The following is a 16,488-nucleotide window of genomic DNA, read 5'->3' on the forward strand; positions in this document are numbered from 1 at the left end:
GAGTTGTGCAGGTTTATCTTCTTCTTTCTCTCTCCTCGGCCTTCACCTAGCTCCCCCTCTATTAATCTCCCACTCCCTCCCCCTCTCTCTCTCTCCTCAGCCTTCACCCCCCTCTATACTTTATCCAGGCTCCCCCTCCACCATCTCCCTCTCTCTCCCCCTCCCCGCTCTCTCTCCCCCTCTGCCTCCCCATCTTATCTGTGTCTCTGTCTCTCCCTCTCTCCTATACAAAACTTTTTTTTTTTCAAGATCCATTTGTTTAAAGAAGATAGAGTGGAAATTGCAACAATTATAGTGACACAAGTCCATAGGCATTTAATAGCGACATAAATATTAACAGTGATAAACATAAGTAAAGAAATATGATATTTACAAGAAAATAATATCATTGCAACTAAAATGCAGATATAGATTTGATCTTTTGTGTTCTTATCATAGCTCGCTTCTGTATTTGAAATATTACTCAAGGAAAATATACAATAATTAGAATGTATGTTTACTTTCCCAATTAAAAATACATATTATACATAAATGCATACATTTTTGGGGCGGGTCAAATTCTGAATGCTCCATATTTTGTGTAAACCTGTCATTTTTGAAGCAATAGTAAAAGCACAGTAAAAATAACACTGGAATGTAAAAACAATAGAATATATATGTGGAATTTTCTGCACACGTGTAGTCTAGTGAGTTGTTAAATAGGAAAAAGTGCAACCAAAAGAAAGAAAAATAAATTGGAATCAAATATCATCTGTTTAATGCGCAGATCCAATGGAAATTAACGAATGATATATCTACTGCTTTTTCACTTACGATATTGAATGCACTGAAATGGACGGAAAAACACTTTTTTCAAATGCAGCAACATTAGACACAACATCTAAATTTACCATATTCCAATTTAGAATTTGAGTCATTATTTCACATTTTAGAAAATAAATGTACTTATGTGTTGACAATCTATTTACTGGATAACATTGTTTCTCACCGTCATGATCACAATCTTCTAATCATTAGTATGAATAATACATGATGTGTACATTACAAAAGTACAATAAATCATTCCCAACCTGCCTGGGAACCTATATTCAATGCCAAAAAGGCATAAGTACTATGCCCAGATTCTATTTCTAAATCCCTTTCAGTGTTGTAACATAGGTGATTAATATTGCTCCACATGAAAAACGTTACAAGTGGGTGTAGCGCGATTACGTTTGGCATTTTTCCAAATGATGTAAAGGCTTATCCGTGACGTTATTAATGACCCACTATCCTGAACACAACAACACATAAATGCTAATAACTTGATGAGCTTTTCGGATGCAAGAAAGGACAAAAAAACCTTCAAATACCACTCCCAGAACAATATGAGGAGAGTGCAGTTTCAGGATGCTTTGTTCTTCTACCAATTATGCTGCCAAGGAGATACACTTTCACAAATACCCGAGCCGCAGTGTATCAACCTTTCTTGAAACAGATTCATATACAACTTAAATATATGTAACATATATTGCAAAGTGAAATGTTGATAATTTTCAATCAACAAAATATTCCTAAGTGTACAAGTACATATCAAGTAAAGCTGACAGATTAAAAGACACCAAACTTTAATTATTTGAAAAATAGGTCATTTCATCTAGTGAAAATTTTCCAAAGATTTATATGTAAATCCATTACAGGAACCCAGTAATATGAGATCATGTAAGAACAAAATCAGAAAGAATGTTGGAATCTGTGAGATTTGAACCGGTGATCTCCTGTACCACTAGAACCCAACCACCAAGCCACTCCTGGTCCAAAGCTGTAAAACAAATACCTCAGCTCCTCTGATTTTATTCTGATTTGTTAATTATTTATTTGTCCATCATGGACAATAGAATGTAATGTTAAAGACTTCCTGGAAATAGTTGAAATTTTTGATAAAAACTTTAACATAACTTTGCAAAGAGCTATATATTCAACCCATTGAATACATGCCCCATTTCTAGTACTATACAGAAGTAAAGAAATTTCTGGAGCCATTGTTTAACAGATTCAACAAGATATAGCAAAGTTCCAAAATAATAAGAGGTATCCTCCATATGAATTGAATAATAGCATGTGCACTGGATCTTCACAACTCAAAGTTTTATACTGAACATACAAAATAGATAGTAGTATTTTTTTTACATCAATGTCCTAACAAGACTACTGGAGCGTTGCAAGAGACTTGCAATCGATTGCAAGTCAATTTGGATCAATATCAATCACAAGTCTGGCAATTAATTGCAAATGTTGCACTTGATTGCTAGTCTGCTTCTTGCATCAAGCAGTAAAAAACAATTTGCTCTGGTTACAACTGATAATATCAATTGTAAATTGGCATCAGAAATGTAAAATTTGATAGCAAATATTTCTTGCAACACCCCCAGCGACCCTGTTATGAAACTAATGCAATTGATGTATGATCAAATCTAAATTTAAGGCAAAGGAAAACCATGTACTATAAGTTACAATTGATTGCAAATATTGATCGTATCTCTTTGTATTCAAGAAACATGCCAGTTATATTCACTTCTTCAGAAATATATTTTCTTACACTATACTGACCAGATAAAAGAAGCCTCTTTTTACAAAAAATCTATAAGGTGAAGAAAAAAAAATTGCCTCATTTTCCTTAAATAAATGTTACCAATAACAATTACAATCTGAATGCATGATTTTGTAGCCAAGATGAACACTCTTTCCATTCATAATCAAATTTATAAGAAGCATACTTTCAAATACACACTACTATGGATAATTAATTTATTACTGCATAATTTCATATAATATCACATAATAACTCATATATATATATTTCATTTCAATGTTTCATCTGAAAATAACCACTCTAATTTGTTTAAAGATGGCACACACTCTTTGTTCACATTTTATTTGTTCTGTGAAAGTATTGGCTTTCTATCCATATATATGCATAGTCCAACAATATCAACCATTTCAGTTTTTTTTAAGACACTTGGAAGTTATTTTGCATAGAACTGCCATCTCTATCCAGGCATCTAGCAAAATTCAACGCCAGCATTTTGAAAGGTACCTTTCAAGGTACAAGAAAAAAGACTGACCATGGAAACAGATCAAGGCATGTTGATATTCAAATCTAAATATTTGTTTTCCTAATTCATAACTACTTGCATAGAAGAACATATCTCATACTCAATAAGGAATGAGAGTTCCAGCTCTACATTTGTACAATTTAACATTTTATTCATATTTATATAGCACTTCTATTTCAATGTAATATGTCCAATTCAAATTAAGAGAATATAAACACTTAACTTAATGTGAAATCACAACAAATATTGATACAAAATATGGTGTGCATGATCCCGAAATGTGCTACATCCAACTTTCCCTCTTTTTTAAATAAAAATCTGTGACAAAACTTTACCTTTTACTTTTTATATTCATATCACTAAAGAATTAATCTATCATTTTCAAATTATAAATTTTAGCATTATTCATATCACTGTATTATCAATTTATCATTTCCTGATTATCCCATTATCAGTTCAATTCACTATGATCTTTATATTGTGTGTGTGTGCTTATAAATCAAATCATTTAGATGTGCTTTTTTTTTTTTATGGAATGAGTATCATTACACAGCAATAAAGAGGATCATTTCATTATTTTTGTTACGGAATCTACCAAATATTACTACATAATTAGCCGAGAGCCAGGGATGTATCTGGATTCACTCCATATGTTAGATTCGCCGCAGTTCTTGAGCGTTCGTAGGCACTGTTCACATCGGTGGTACTGGTCGCACTGCTCGTGGAGAAGGATGCCGGGGCTCTGGAGTTTGAGCATCTGCTCCTCCTCCCGACTCTTCTTGAGGGCCGTCGCCTCCTTCCACGTATCCTCCAGGGATTTCCTCGTCTGGAAAGCCTGATCAAAGCGAGCCGCACGGTCAGCGATCAATCTACACAAAAGAAGAAAAAAAATGTATCAAATATGATTCAGTGGCAGGGACCGTATAAAAATCCAGTTAAAAGATATACTCAGCCTTCCAACCTGAAAGATTGGAAAACGGCTGATTTTGCTCAAAAATAGGGAAAGAAATTGCATTTCCTGTGGATTGCACAGGAAAACTATTCTTAAACAATAAGAAAATTCTATCTACACAAGAGCTTAGAATGGTAAAAATTCAGATTATTTTCTTGCAAAGTCAAAATGAATTAGAAGCCTACATACATGCATGCGTGGGACTTCTCAATAAAAGAATATCTTGATTGGTAATTCAAAAAGTTCCAAGTCAATGCTAATATTACAAGAAGCCAAAATTGTCAACATTTTGTAAACATTTGTACGCTTCATATATTTTCTGTGTTTCTTTTCAAAGTGACGAAAACTATTTCAATTACCTGTCCCACAAAGTTACAAATAAATTGAGCACCAAATGTGCAATCAAATTGAATCTCTACTGTTTAAGATTTAGATACAGCTGGCTATCCATAGCTAAGCCACAACTTAAAGCTAAATGATAGTAGTTGCAGTAAAACACTAATTTCGTGAGAAAGTCTGTAAAACCAAGGTTAAGTAAGACTATATCATCGTGGATCTAGATCTGGTACAGTTACAAAAACTGAACTTTGTGAAATCATAAAATCTAAGCTGAAATACGATCACACTGAAAATCGCCAACACAGATAGGCACACGTGGGACAGTGTATTATTATTGCTGGAATAAAGACCCGACGGAAGTGACCAAATCCGCGCTTATTTTGCTTATTTCTCAGCAATTACACAATTTCTTCCAGAATCCTTTGGTACATATTTTTTATTCATACAAACAGACACTTGGGTGGTCATTATATTAGATTCTGTAAAAAGTCATTTTGAGATAGTTACCAGAACTGGAATTTATCTTTAAACCAAATTAAATTAAACCAAAGTTCAGAAAACAGGCCAGTAACTTACTCTCTACGAGTCTTCTCCAGCATGTCAGTCTCTTCATTCTGGGTCTTGACGTGGTTAGACAGGCCGGTCTTTCGCCTATTCTCTACCGCCGAGATCTGCTCCTGAAAGACCTCAATGGCTCGCCGCCTCCGCTCGGCAAGCTGCTCGTTGGTGGCGTCAAACTTGCCAAAGATAGGCTCCTTAGAGTCGGGTACTGCCCCTGGCAATGGTAGAGGCTTGAAACGCACCTACAGAGAGAGAGAGAGATAAAGGTTTTTTATAGAAATGATAATCATATCTTTATTGAAGATGAAACCTGGTATTCAATGATAAATGTGGACAAAAAATTGTTAGTCGGAGTCAAACTGGAGGTAATTTGTACACGATCGTCAAATATTTTGTCAGCACTTTAACCCTAATAGTATAATTTTGATTTGTTACAATTTTTTGAAGGATGTACGGCGAGGTCCCTTCATACTGAAATTTTCTTAAGCAAGAATATTTCCTACATAATCTATTAAATAAAAAAGATTCATATCATTTGGATATTCATTAAAATAGTGAATAGAAATTGGGCAAAATTTGAAACTTCCCTTGAATGGAAAAAGCATATTGGTCAATGATGTTTAGAAAATGAATTGAATTGAAATTTAGGATCATTTATTACTTTGATTGGTGGATAATTTGAAGAAAATATGGAACAGTTAATATACCTACTTGAACAAATCATACAATACAGACACACAAATGAAAGTGTTACATGGTTGCATAGAAAATTGAAGGATATGAGAAGCATGAAATTAGAAGAAATATTAACAGTGTAATGTTAGATATTAATGGACATTTTTTAAATATTCTACCATGCGATGGTTGGGCATCTTCAGCCGCAGGGGCTCCGTCTTGGAGAACGGCCGGATAGTCTTGGGCGTCGGCAATGTTAGAGGGCTCATCTTGCCCGTCTGAAGGCGTGGGTCCGCGCTGCAGCACACCCTTGGAGGAATGCCCTCTTCCTTAGAATGAACCCCTTCCCCGTACCCCTCGCAGCAGGCCTCCTCCGGAGGGCTGAGACATCCCTCCGGGACCGCTTCTACCACAAGGGTGTAGTTCGCTTCCTCTAGCATTTCCAAGGCACGTTTGATTTTGATCTGATATATTCACGTTACCATTTTTTTGCATTTCCAGTGTTGGATAGTTTATTGTAGATAAGGGTTCCATAAATGGATGGGATATTGAAAACACCAAGCACCCCAAATGTGTTTGAGTGCATGTGTGTCCAAAATAATTGTATTGATGTTATGCGATGGATTTGTCATTATATTTGACATAAGTTGGTTAAAGATTGAAGGGTATATAAGTCAGAATTGACCAATGGAATTGTAATGTAGTGTATTATGGAATGACAGTGATTTTTATTTTGGAGGGGTGGGGTGACACACACACAATTATAAATAAACGATTCAGCAAGGAATGAATTAGTTTTAGAAGGGTGCAATGAGAAAAGAGAAGAAACAGAGAAAAGGGGAAAATAGGAAAAACATGAGACATGAGTTTAACAAATACAATGTAACTTTGTGCAGTGATGTTCAAGATAAGAGTAAACAGAAATCTAAATTGCATTTTTTTAGGGTAATGTAAAAAGAAGAAGATATAAAATTAAAGATTTTAATAAGCTGCAAATATCAACATAGGGATGGATTGGGCTGACAGTTAAGAAAAGGAGATGTTGGATTACAGCTCAACATAACAATCAAACAACAAAAGAAAAAAAACAGTTCATGGGATTGATGATTATAAGATGCCAGAGTTATTACAAAAAGAGATTAAGATATTGGTTATATTGACAGGAAAATGAAAATGAATTATGAAAAACACACATTTTTGACAACTTGAAATACAAGTTCCTAAGAAAGAATTAGCATGGTTGATGAAGGGGGACGGGGGGGGGGGGGGATAAGGTACAAAAGACAGAAAGAGGATATATATCAGAGAAAAAGAAAAGGTGTATCAGCGTAAAACTTCAAATGAAATCAAATGAAATATACATACAAATTAAAAGTTATTACACTGATCATGGAAAATGACAAGAAAGATCCAGGAGAAAGACAACGATACAGTGAAGAGATGAAGGTGTATGCATGAGTTATGCATGAGGTTGATTACATACCTGAGCTGAAAGTGCCCTCTTGTACATATCGGTTTGTTCCATCTTATCTCTGAGGTATCTTTCTCTCTGTGCTGAAAGCCTGTTAAGATTAAGCATGAATATTTCAAAAAATATGAATTACCGTCAATTTGTTCACCTTTCATGACTGATCGAGAGCTGTGTAGTATATGGCCCCAGTTCACAAATAATGGTTTTGGAAGCAAGGTTTTGAAACAATGATTTATTCAAATTTCATGCAGTAGATTTTGAGCATACATTGGAAAAGATCGAAAAGTGAATGTGATTTTGTCGAAGAGTGCAAGACAGTGCTGCGATTTGAGACGATTTATTCAAATAAATTTACAAAAAATACAGGCTCATTTGCATAAACTGCAGTATCCTTATGAAGTTAGAACACTTCAAATTCCCCTGTAACTGGCGAGGGAATATCAGGAATGAGAAACTGTTCACTTACTCCTCTGCCAGTTGCACTTGTTCTAGCCTCTCCAGGAAGTCTGTGTCTTGCTTGCGCTTGACCCTGTCCACGGCTTTAGCTTCTACCTGAGATCCAAGATGGGTGGCATACTCCTCCTGCTTCAGGAAGCGGGGCGGAGTGCGGGCGCGGTTCTGGAATACGTATGATCTCTGTAGGGTACACACAGAGGAAGGGAGATGAAAGATTAATGTAGATCAATTTAGAAAAAAGATAATAATACTGAGGATAACATAAGTGATGCTTTGATGACAAAGGAAAAGGATTGTCGCTGATGATTTATACTCATAAAAAAATTGCATAGCTCTTACTTATATATATAAAACAGCAATGTCACCTCTTCCAACTCAAACAAATTTCCAAACTGGCATTGATAAATCTATGATATCACAGCCATTTCATTGTGATGTCACAAGTTGTGATTCATATAATGCAATGTGATGAGTAGCTTTAGACAATCATTTTGAAGTAACTTCTTACAGTCTCTGATTGGTCATGAATGTTTCCGGACTGGACAAGATTTAACAAAATTTGTGGCAGCTGTCATATTTTTGATGCCTCATAATATATGATTAACTAGTTAAAATACTGGTGAGCCACTTAATACTACTGTTTCTAAAGATATATATAGCATACTTTAAGTGTGGACAATAATGTTTACGCGCTTTGTTTAGCCTTTAATCATGTTCCACACAATCTTAACAATTCATCAAAGCTTTCTTTCTAGGTACATGAACATAAACTATAATACATACCAATATTGACATAAGAGGTGCAACTTACATGAAATTCAGTGGATCTTTCCTTCTGCTTGTTCTTAATTGCCTCACTAACACCAAGGTTAAAGGCTGCTATCTTCTGGGAATGATGCTTGTTAGACATATTCTGAGCCTAAAGAATGGAAAAAAAAGTGATGATAATATTACTCTGCCTTCACATCACGATTGATTGATGTCCTCTAGATCATATCGGTCATCATCTTCTGGTCTGTCCAAATACTTTTCCACTCCCTGAGGAGCACTGCTACAACAGTATCTAAGCTGAAGTGACGGACGTCAATTATTACCTCGGTTATCAGATTCTGGCCTGCCAGCACAAGATGTATGCACTTTCTTCACTCCCTGAGGAGCATTATAGCATTAGCTTCCAGGTTCAAGAGATTGGATTTGACTGGAAAAGTTGTTGAACTGATTATACTTATAGCTGCCATTACCAAACCACTCAATTATCTTTGCTATTCAACCGGGAGTAATGATATCATTATCATGAGGTCATATCATTTGTTTGGTGAAATCATTTCTACATAACATAAATCAATCATTAGAAGAATGAAACTTGTACCAAAAGTAAGCTTCATTCTCATATTATTGTTTATACATTACGTAATTTCTACTAAGTTGGTTCATGCATCTCACTTTTGTATGATTCTTGCTTGACGATTGGACATTTCCGACCTGTGACTAGCTTGTTTGATGTGATTCTTTTTTATGATTCTATCTACCTGATCTGTTTCAAATACAAAGTACATTTACTCTGAATTCATTTAATTTATGAGGTACATGTAATTACTAAGTACAACTCTTAAAATTTATCAATAGCTAAATATTGAGAGAAAGCAACTGCATATTCTTTGTGCTCCAAAGGCACAGTCCAACTTCTGAGTTTGGTTTTGATTACATCTATCACAGATTCTTACCTGATCTCTAAGAATAGACTCTGTGTCTTTCAAATGCTGAAACTGTTGCAACAATCGATCTTGCTCCTGTTCCTTCCTCTTCCTCTCAACCTCAAACGATACAGGTACATTGCGCACCGCCCTCTGGTGGCAGAGATAGCACAGTTCCTGCCCTGCTTTCTCATGGGCATGCGAGCAAGTGGCGGATCTTGACCTCTCCATCGCCTCTGCTTCATTTGCGAGGGATTCACGGATCTCTGCAGGGGAGCGTGGAGGGGGGAGTTCCCCCTTGGGGGATGGGGGCTTGCCTGGAGGGGGTGACGGGGTGCTTTTTAGCCCTCTGGGTTGAGGGGGTGGGGACGGGGCAAGGTCATCTAGGAGGCTTAAGCTGGTTGCCTTGGCCGTGGGGATTAGTTGCCGGGATGAGGGCCGCACCAGTGTGGCCGGTTTCTTGGGAGCTTCTACGGATAAAAAGGATAAATAAATGAGTTAAGAGTGAACATTTGTTTAAAGTCGATCTCATGGATCAGTTCAATTGTCTAGAAAGTAAACTATGACACATTTCAAGAAAAAAAGATAAAAGCATAGACAGTAAAGGTCTAGAAGGAATGGTTGCATGCATTGTAAAACCGATATTTAATTATTACTTTTATAGAGATATATGTAGGGCTTATAACAATGTTTCTAAATGCTGCAAAATATTTCCCAAGCATTAGCATGGCCACCCTGATCAGACAGTCAAGCAAGGAAGGAATTATTGCTTTGCCATAATCTTACCATCTTCTAGTTCTCTCCCAAGCCCCTCATCTTCCTGTTCCGGGGCGTCACCAAGGCGCGACTCTCCACGTTCTTCAACCTCTCTGACCTCTTCAATGGCGGGCATCTGACGCTCTTTATCCTCATTCTCAAAACTGAATCCATCCTTGCCTGCACCCTGGGTGATTCTGGTAAGAAGAGAAGCACACATGGCCATACAGGTTATTCAAGAGATCGGAGAAAAAGATACAAGGGGGCTATAGGGGCGATTTCGCCCCCGAAATGCTCAAAGTAGCCCCGGAAAGTTGAATAAGGAGCCCTAGAAATCCCCATTCATTGCACTGTAAAGCTTATCCAATGTTGCAGATTTAGACAGGAATTACTGAAAAGTAGCCCTTGAGAATTAAAAAAATAATAATATTTTTTTTTTTACACTGCAAGAGAAGCAAGAATTTAGGAACCTTTAAAAATCAAAAGGCATGTCTTTCAGCAGAAATCTCATGGATGCTAACCTCATGAGAATTGTACATGAAGTCTTTTGGGGATGGAAAAAAAACAACAGTGAATTCAATTTTCTGCATGTTTATAATATAAATTTGAGAGGAAAATATTCTTTATTTTAAAAAATGCAGCCCCCCCAAATACCAATGATGAATCATTAAAGAAATGTAGATTAATGAATAAAATAATTTAAAAGAATAAAGACATATTTTTTTATAAATAGAGTGGTGGGTATAATTTTTCCTTTTTTTTTTGCTCCGTAAAAGATATAATCAATTTTACATTTAATCCTAACTTTACATGTACGTCTAAGACCATCCATGTAAGAAAAGTTACCATCATTAATCAATGTAAACTTAAATTGATGAAGCAATAAACTTACTTTGGTAGAACAACTGTACCACCTGTGGCTGGTCTGAAAACACTGGCCCTCGATAGCACAGAGTCTGCTGTATCAGGCCGCTGGAACAAAGAAAAAGAAAACAAATTTATTTAACATGTGTTTGTGCAACATCCTTAATTAAAGCCTTACTACACAAGTGATAATTGAGGAACAGAAACATGCCCCCCCCCAAAAAAAAAAAAATTGCTCCAAACATATTCTGCAAATACATGTTCATGTACATGTACATATCATACCTCAATTTTTTTTTCAATATAAGAATTTCAAGATGGCTCAGAAAAAGATGTATTTTCGAAATGGCAACAATTGCAACCTCATACTGTCTAAAAACTGTCTACTACTTCCTGTAGACAATCCTTTTTAGACATACATGTAATTGGAAAGTCTAGCTTTTTCTCCAAAATTTTTTATAATTCCAGAAACAACAAATGTGTACAAGGTTTTAATACCCCAGCAATGATATGACACATTAACCATATTTTACGTAATTTAAGGAGAGACAGATTAAATGCCATGGACAGTATCAATGATTTATACTGGATGTATAGGTACCAACAATACTGTATTAACCTCAAGACTAATTTGTAGATTGCAGTGAAAAGAGAAATGCCATTGTATGGATGTCAATGCAATAATGCAAGTCAGAGCTGTGGATCATATTAGTAAATGACAATGAAATAACTCAATGCCAACATTTTATTAATTCAGGCCTTCTGCTCCAGCTGCCATGGCAACCGCATCAATTCATCAATGCCATTGATTATCATTATACCCCCATTGCTCTCTTGACAACAATCGATACGGTTGAGGAAAATGACCTTCAATTACTCTTATTTCATTTGACAATGGACTTTTTAATGAGGATGATGCTTGTCGCAGGTTTGAATTCATAATATACAATTGATAATTGGCAAATGCTGGTCCTTAGCAGCATTCTGGTCTTGTTGTAGTAACGTGCACTCAGAGCGACATTTCCATAGTTACTTCTTCCCAATTGTTGTGTATATGATATGAATTTTATTTCCTATACTACACATCATAACTTTTTGAGGGTATGCGCATCATAATCAAGTAATGAACTGATGGCATGCATACATGTACAGATTGGGGGATTTACTAAAACTTTTAATTAAACTTTAAATTTAAGTTATTAATTTTCTGTTACTTACATTTCTGAGAGCTTCAACTAGACGGCCTGAACCATCCATCATATTGAGGAAATCCTTATAAAACTTCATCTTGACTTTGCTATCACGAATAGTCAGACGTCCGATACCGGTAAAGGTGAATTCTACATTCTTCTTAGACTGAACGCAACGAGAAAGCGCCTGAAGAACTTCGCGAACACATCCCTCTACAGTGTCGCGATCAAAGGGGCTCTCGTTGGAAAGTGTTGCAAAGTTGAGTTGAACGATAGGGACTTGACCTAAACATGACAAGGAACATGAATCAAATTATTTTCATTTGTTTTCATCTTGCAAGACAAATTAGAACAGTATATTACATAACATATATCATAATTACAAACATAATACATAATAGAAACATATAAATAAACTTGATTCAAACATGTTTTTAATCTGTACTTCAATTCACATTCAGAATCATTTGTTTAATTCAAGACATTATACATCACAGATTCATGTGCGGTAAAAAAAAAAATAATAATAAAATTATGCCACAGTGCACTTTGATTTTTTTTCATAAAATATTAATAATGATAATTTTTTTTTTCAGTGATTCTATTTTGTTTTCCTTGAAACTTTATTGACATGTAACTCCTTTTTTCTGAAGTGTTAGCCTCAAGTGGTACATGTATCATTTCCATATCAAGTTTTGGACAACATTTCCAAATTTCTTAAAGTTTACACAAATGCGTAACATAATCAGATTTTAAGAAATACTGATAGCTTGCATTGCTCCAGCAAATGATACCTCCACCAAATAAAAATTAATACAAAAAACAGTATACAATATTTCTTTTCCATCATCATCACCATCCCAAAATGCAGATCTAAAAAAGAAAACATCTCATAAAACCTTCGAGTAAAGTTATGTATGGATGTAAGCATGTTGCAATATATGACTATCATAAAGACAGAACTATCATGTGTACCTGAGGTGAAATGTTTAGTGTAGCTGAGTCCATGTGTCTGGGCAAACTTCTCTGAGAGTACAAAGACAGGCCTCTGGATGAGGATAAATTTATTATTTCCAATATCGATCTTCTTCTGGGTAAAGGTGAATGTTCCAAGAGCATGGATTTGAACTCCCTGTAAATGAAGTGTGGGGGGAAAAAAAGATAGAGACAAGTGAAAACTGATTTCGTCTAAAGGAATGGTATAGGCTACATGTACCACCCATTCCATCCAAAGCACTTTTTTTTTCTACTTTCAACAAAGATATAGTTTACTTCAATATATCTGTGTAAACATACATGTATCAATTCAGATAAAATATGTCAATTCATTTAGACTTAAACAGTTTGTTCTTATTTTTAAGGTAGAACTCTATACCTCAGCAAACACAATATTACTAGGCCTAATAGAAAATTAATTTGAGATTTTTATTTTAAAAAATCAGGATGTTTTGTATCTTTCCAAGAACATACAAAGATTTAACAGTAAACCTTGGATATTGTTACCCTGGCAGCATTTTACAGCGAGGAAGCATTTCAAGGAATGAATTCCTGCCAGGCACAGCCACTCACTTTAAATCATTTACCTCGCCTGAGTTAAGTGCAGCAAAATGTGGATCAATTTCTTGCTGAAGGAAATTATGACATGTCTGCATGGGATTTGGTGCCACTGCCCTTTGTTTCAAAGTCAGGATATTAATCCACTGGGCGACAATGCTCCACAATAATAGACTATTAATTTTATATGTTAGGCCTACAACATTCACATCACTTGTTTATAATGTATACAGATAAATATGAACAAAAACACTCACCTTTTGTTGGGCCATGTGCCGTTCCACAAAGTTCGCAACATTTTCCCAAACACTCACAATATCTACAGGAAAGATAAAAAATACATTTCATTTCATAAAATTATATCGAAATCAGGTCATGAAAAAGTCTATCCTGCTTTAATCATGTATCCTGATTTAGCACTATCCTGGTTCAGCTAACTTAGTCAGTGCCATGCCAGCATACTAATACTTTTAATGATGATGTTTAAATCAGCACATTATATCTAGGGTGAACATGTACAGTACTACTTCTACTTCTATCACAATACTCAGTAGGACAAGGACAAAAGGGAAGAGAGAACAAGAACAAGGACGTCAAATGAGTGCTTAAAGAGAGGTGACTTTACAATTTCGTCTAGATCTAAGTCAAGAACATGTAGGACTAACGTTAGGTCTAAGACATTACCCATGCCATGACCTGGTTTAAATCATCACTCCATTCAGTGCCAGTGAGTGGGGTGACACTCAGAATTATGCAACGACCACAAACCTTACAAAGTATGCAAGACTGTATGTACATGTAGAATGACATTAAAAAGCTGATTCAAGATGGTGAAAACATATTGAATTTCCGACAGACTCAAAATGCAGCCTTCCACATCAAAATCCCTGAATCGTGTGTAAAGTGAATGGGTGCACATACATGGGGCACCATTTTTTTTTGTTCAATCTGAAAATAATGTTAAAATGGCTGAGGTTTTTTAACAAAATAATTATTTCTCCCAGATTTTTATGAGATTTTCGGCACATTTACTAATTAGAATATTATTAGGAACATTATTAAATATTAAATGAAATTTTCTGTGGAATAAAAAGAAATTTAGCTTTAATCTTAAGTTAAATTATTAGGTGCGCAGACATGGCCATGCCGCCGCCCATGGCCATGCCCATGGGCCCCCATCATACACAAAAGTTTGCTTTCAGACTTTCATTTCACTTTCAAAGTTCCAGTTTCACAGACACACAGTGACAAGTCATCACATTCACAAGCCTCAATTTTCACTTCATCATCACTTTCACTCAGCCTGACCTTTATCTTAATAAAGAACAATAAACTAAGGGGCAAAAAGGGGATTTTTTCAATTTTCTAAAGAAAAACATCCCCCATCATCGAGTATCAGTATATCACATTAAAATCCCTGACTGGTTTTCCTCAGGCACACTCACATATTACACACACAGCGACTGACAGAGATCCACCCGCCCAACCACTCCCCGCGAAATATCGCGACTTACCATCATCGGAGAGTTTGGGAATCGTTGAAAACTTGTGTCGTTTGGCATCTGAAACCAGTTCTGAAAGTACCTCCGTCATTTTGGTTATTTTCCTTCTTGTTTCCTCGGTTCATATATTGCCCATGAAGTATGATATTCCTATGTTACTCGTAGTTTGCCCGGTTTAAATTCACGTTGAATTGAGTTTCGTGCATATGTAAATTCACGGGATCGTGTACATTCGCATAGCCGCAATCTGCATGCAGTTTACGTGTACTGCTATAACAATAGAGCGTTACCATGGTCGCCCAAGCAGCCGACACACACCAACACACACGAGTGACATGTAAACATTGTTTTGGAGCCTGCCTACAGTTGGCGCTGTGTTCATTTCATTCGGCATAGCATAGCACTCACTGCACTCGGGGAGTACTGTTGTGTCAAGAATTTTCAAGAATTTTACTTTTACATCATGAATAATATACATCAGTTAGATTTCAAGAATTTTAGAGGGAGACAACTTTTCTATAGGGCCTTTTACTTTATCATAGCACAAATATTAAGATTTGAATAGAACACAAAAAATTGAAGCAACTAATAACAAAAAATAATAAAAAAAGTAAAAATTACATTGATAATTAAATAAATTAACTAATTAATTAACTGATAAATAAGGAAATGAATAAATAAATAGATACACGTACATAAAAAAAAGAAAGTTTGCTGCATCTGTATCAAACTTCGCTACACGTATGCCTATGTAAGATATCAAATATTCCGTAAGCCTATTTATAAGGGCGCCCGACCCCCAATTCACAACAGGGCGGAGAGGGGGGGGGGTGGTCAGGTGGCTAAAGCTTATATTTGCTTTGGCATTTTTCTACATTGCAATTGTGTCAGATTTGTTAAAATACAATTATGATTTCACTTTTTATAAGCCAAATAGCGAATTTTAGATCCTATTGTGAAAATGCAACTTTCAGGACCCACTCGCCGTTGACAATTTGCACTTATTAATTTCGGTGTGTACTTGCAGGTGTGGGTGTTCTTTTTTTCTTTCTTTTTCCTTATTTCAACTGAACACGAAATAAACATTTTTGACGACACATTGGCAATTTAGATTTCCCATTTTATACTTTTTTTTTAAATCCTAAACTGCATTCCTATCACATAACTACTGAAAATACGTGGCATCAAAGTTATATATATCTCATTATATTTACTTTATCTAAAACTTATAATGGATTACATACTTCATTTGGCACTATACCAATGTTCATCTGAAGGGGGGGGGGGCATTTTGATGAGAGGATCGTTGGGGGCATATATGCTCGATTGAATCAGGAGCAATAATAGAATTACACGACTATAATACATCCACTATCGGA

General features: G+C 35.6%; 1 protein-coding gene across 1 annotated transcript; it reads right to left on the reverse strand.

The window, feature by feature from the left end:
* Positions 1–289: 289 nt before the first annotated feature.
* On the reverse strand, positions 290–15,446 carry LOC129259067 (coiled-coil domain-containing protein 81-like). Its single transcript, XM_054897336.2, has 12 exons — positions 15,122–15,446; positions 13,865–13,926; positions 13,029–13,185; positions 12,082–12,338; positions 10,892–10,971; positions 10,030–10,196; positions 9,274–9,713; positions 8,361–8,468; positions 7,560–7,729; positions 7,106–7,184; positions 4,963–5,189; positions 290–3,964 (listed from the first exon to the last, which is right to left on the reverse strand). The coding sequence occupies exons 1-12, from the start codon at positions 15,198–15,200 to the stop codon at positions 3,700–3,702; spliced, it is 2,091 nt and encodes a 696-aa protein (XP_054753311.2). The 5' UTR covers positions 15,201–15,446; the 3' UTR covers positions 290–3,699.
* Positions 15,447–16,488: the final 1,042 nt, after the last annotated feature.

Source organism: Lytechinus pictus, chromosome 4 (assembly GCF_037042905.1).
Source record: "Lytechinus pictus isolate F3 Inbred chromosome 4, Lp3.0, whole genome shotgun sequence".
In the NCBI taxonomy this organism is placed as follows: domain Eukaryota; kingdom Metazoa; phylum Echinodermata; class Echinoidea; order Temnopleuroida; family Toxopneustidae; genus Lytechinus; species Lytechinus pictus.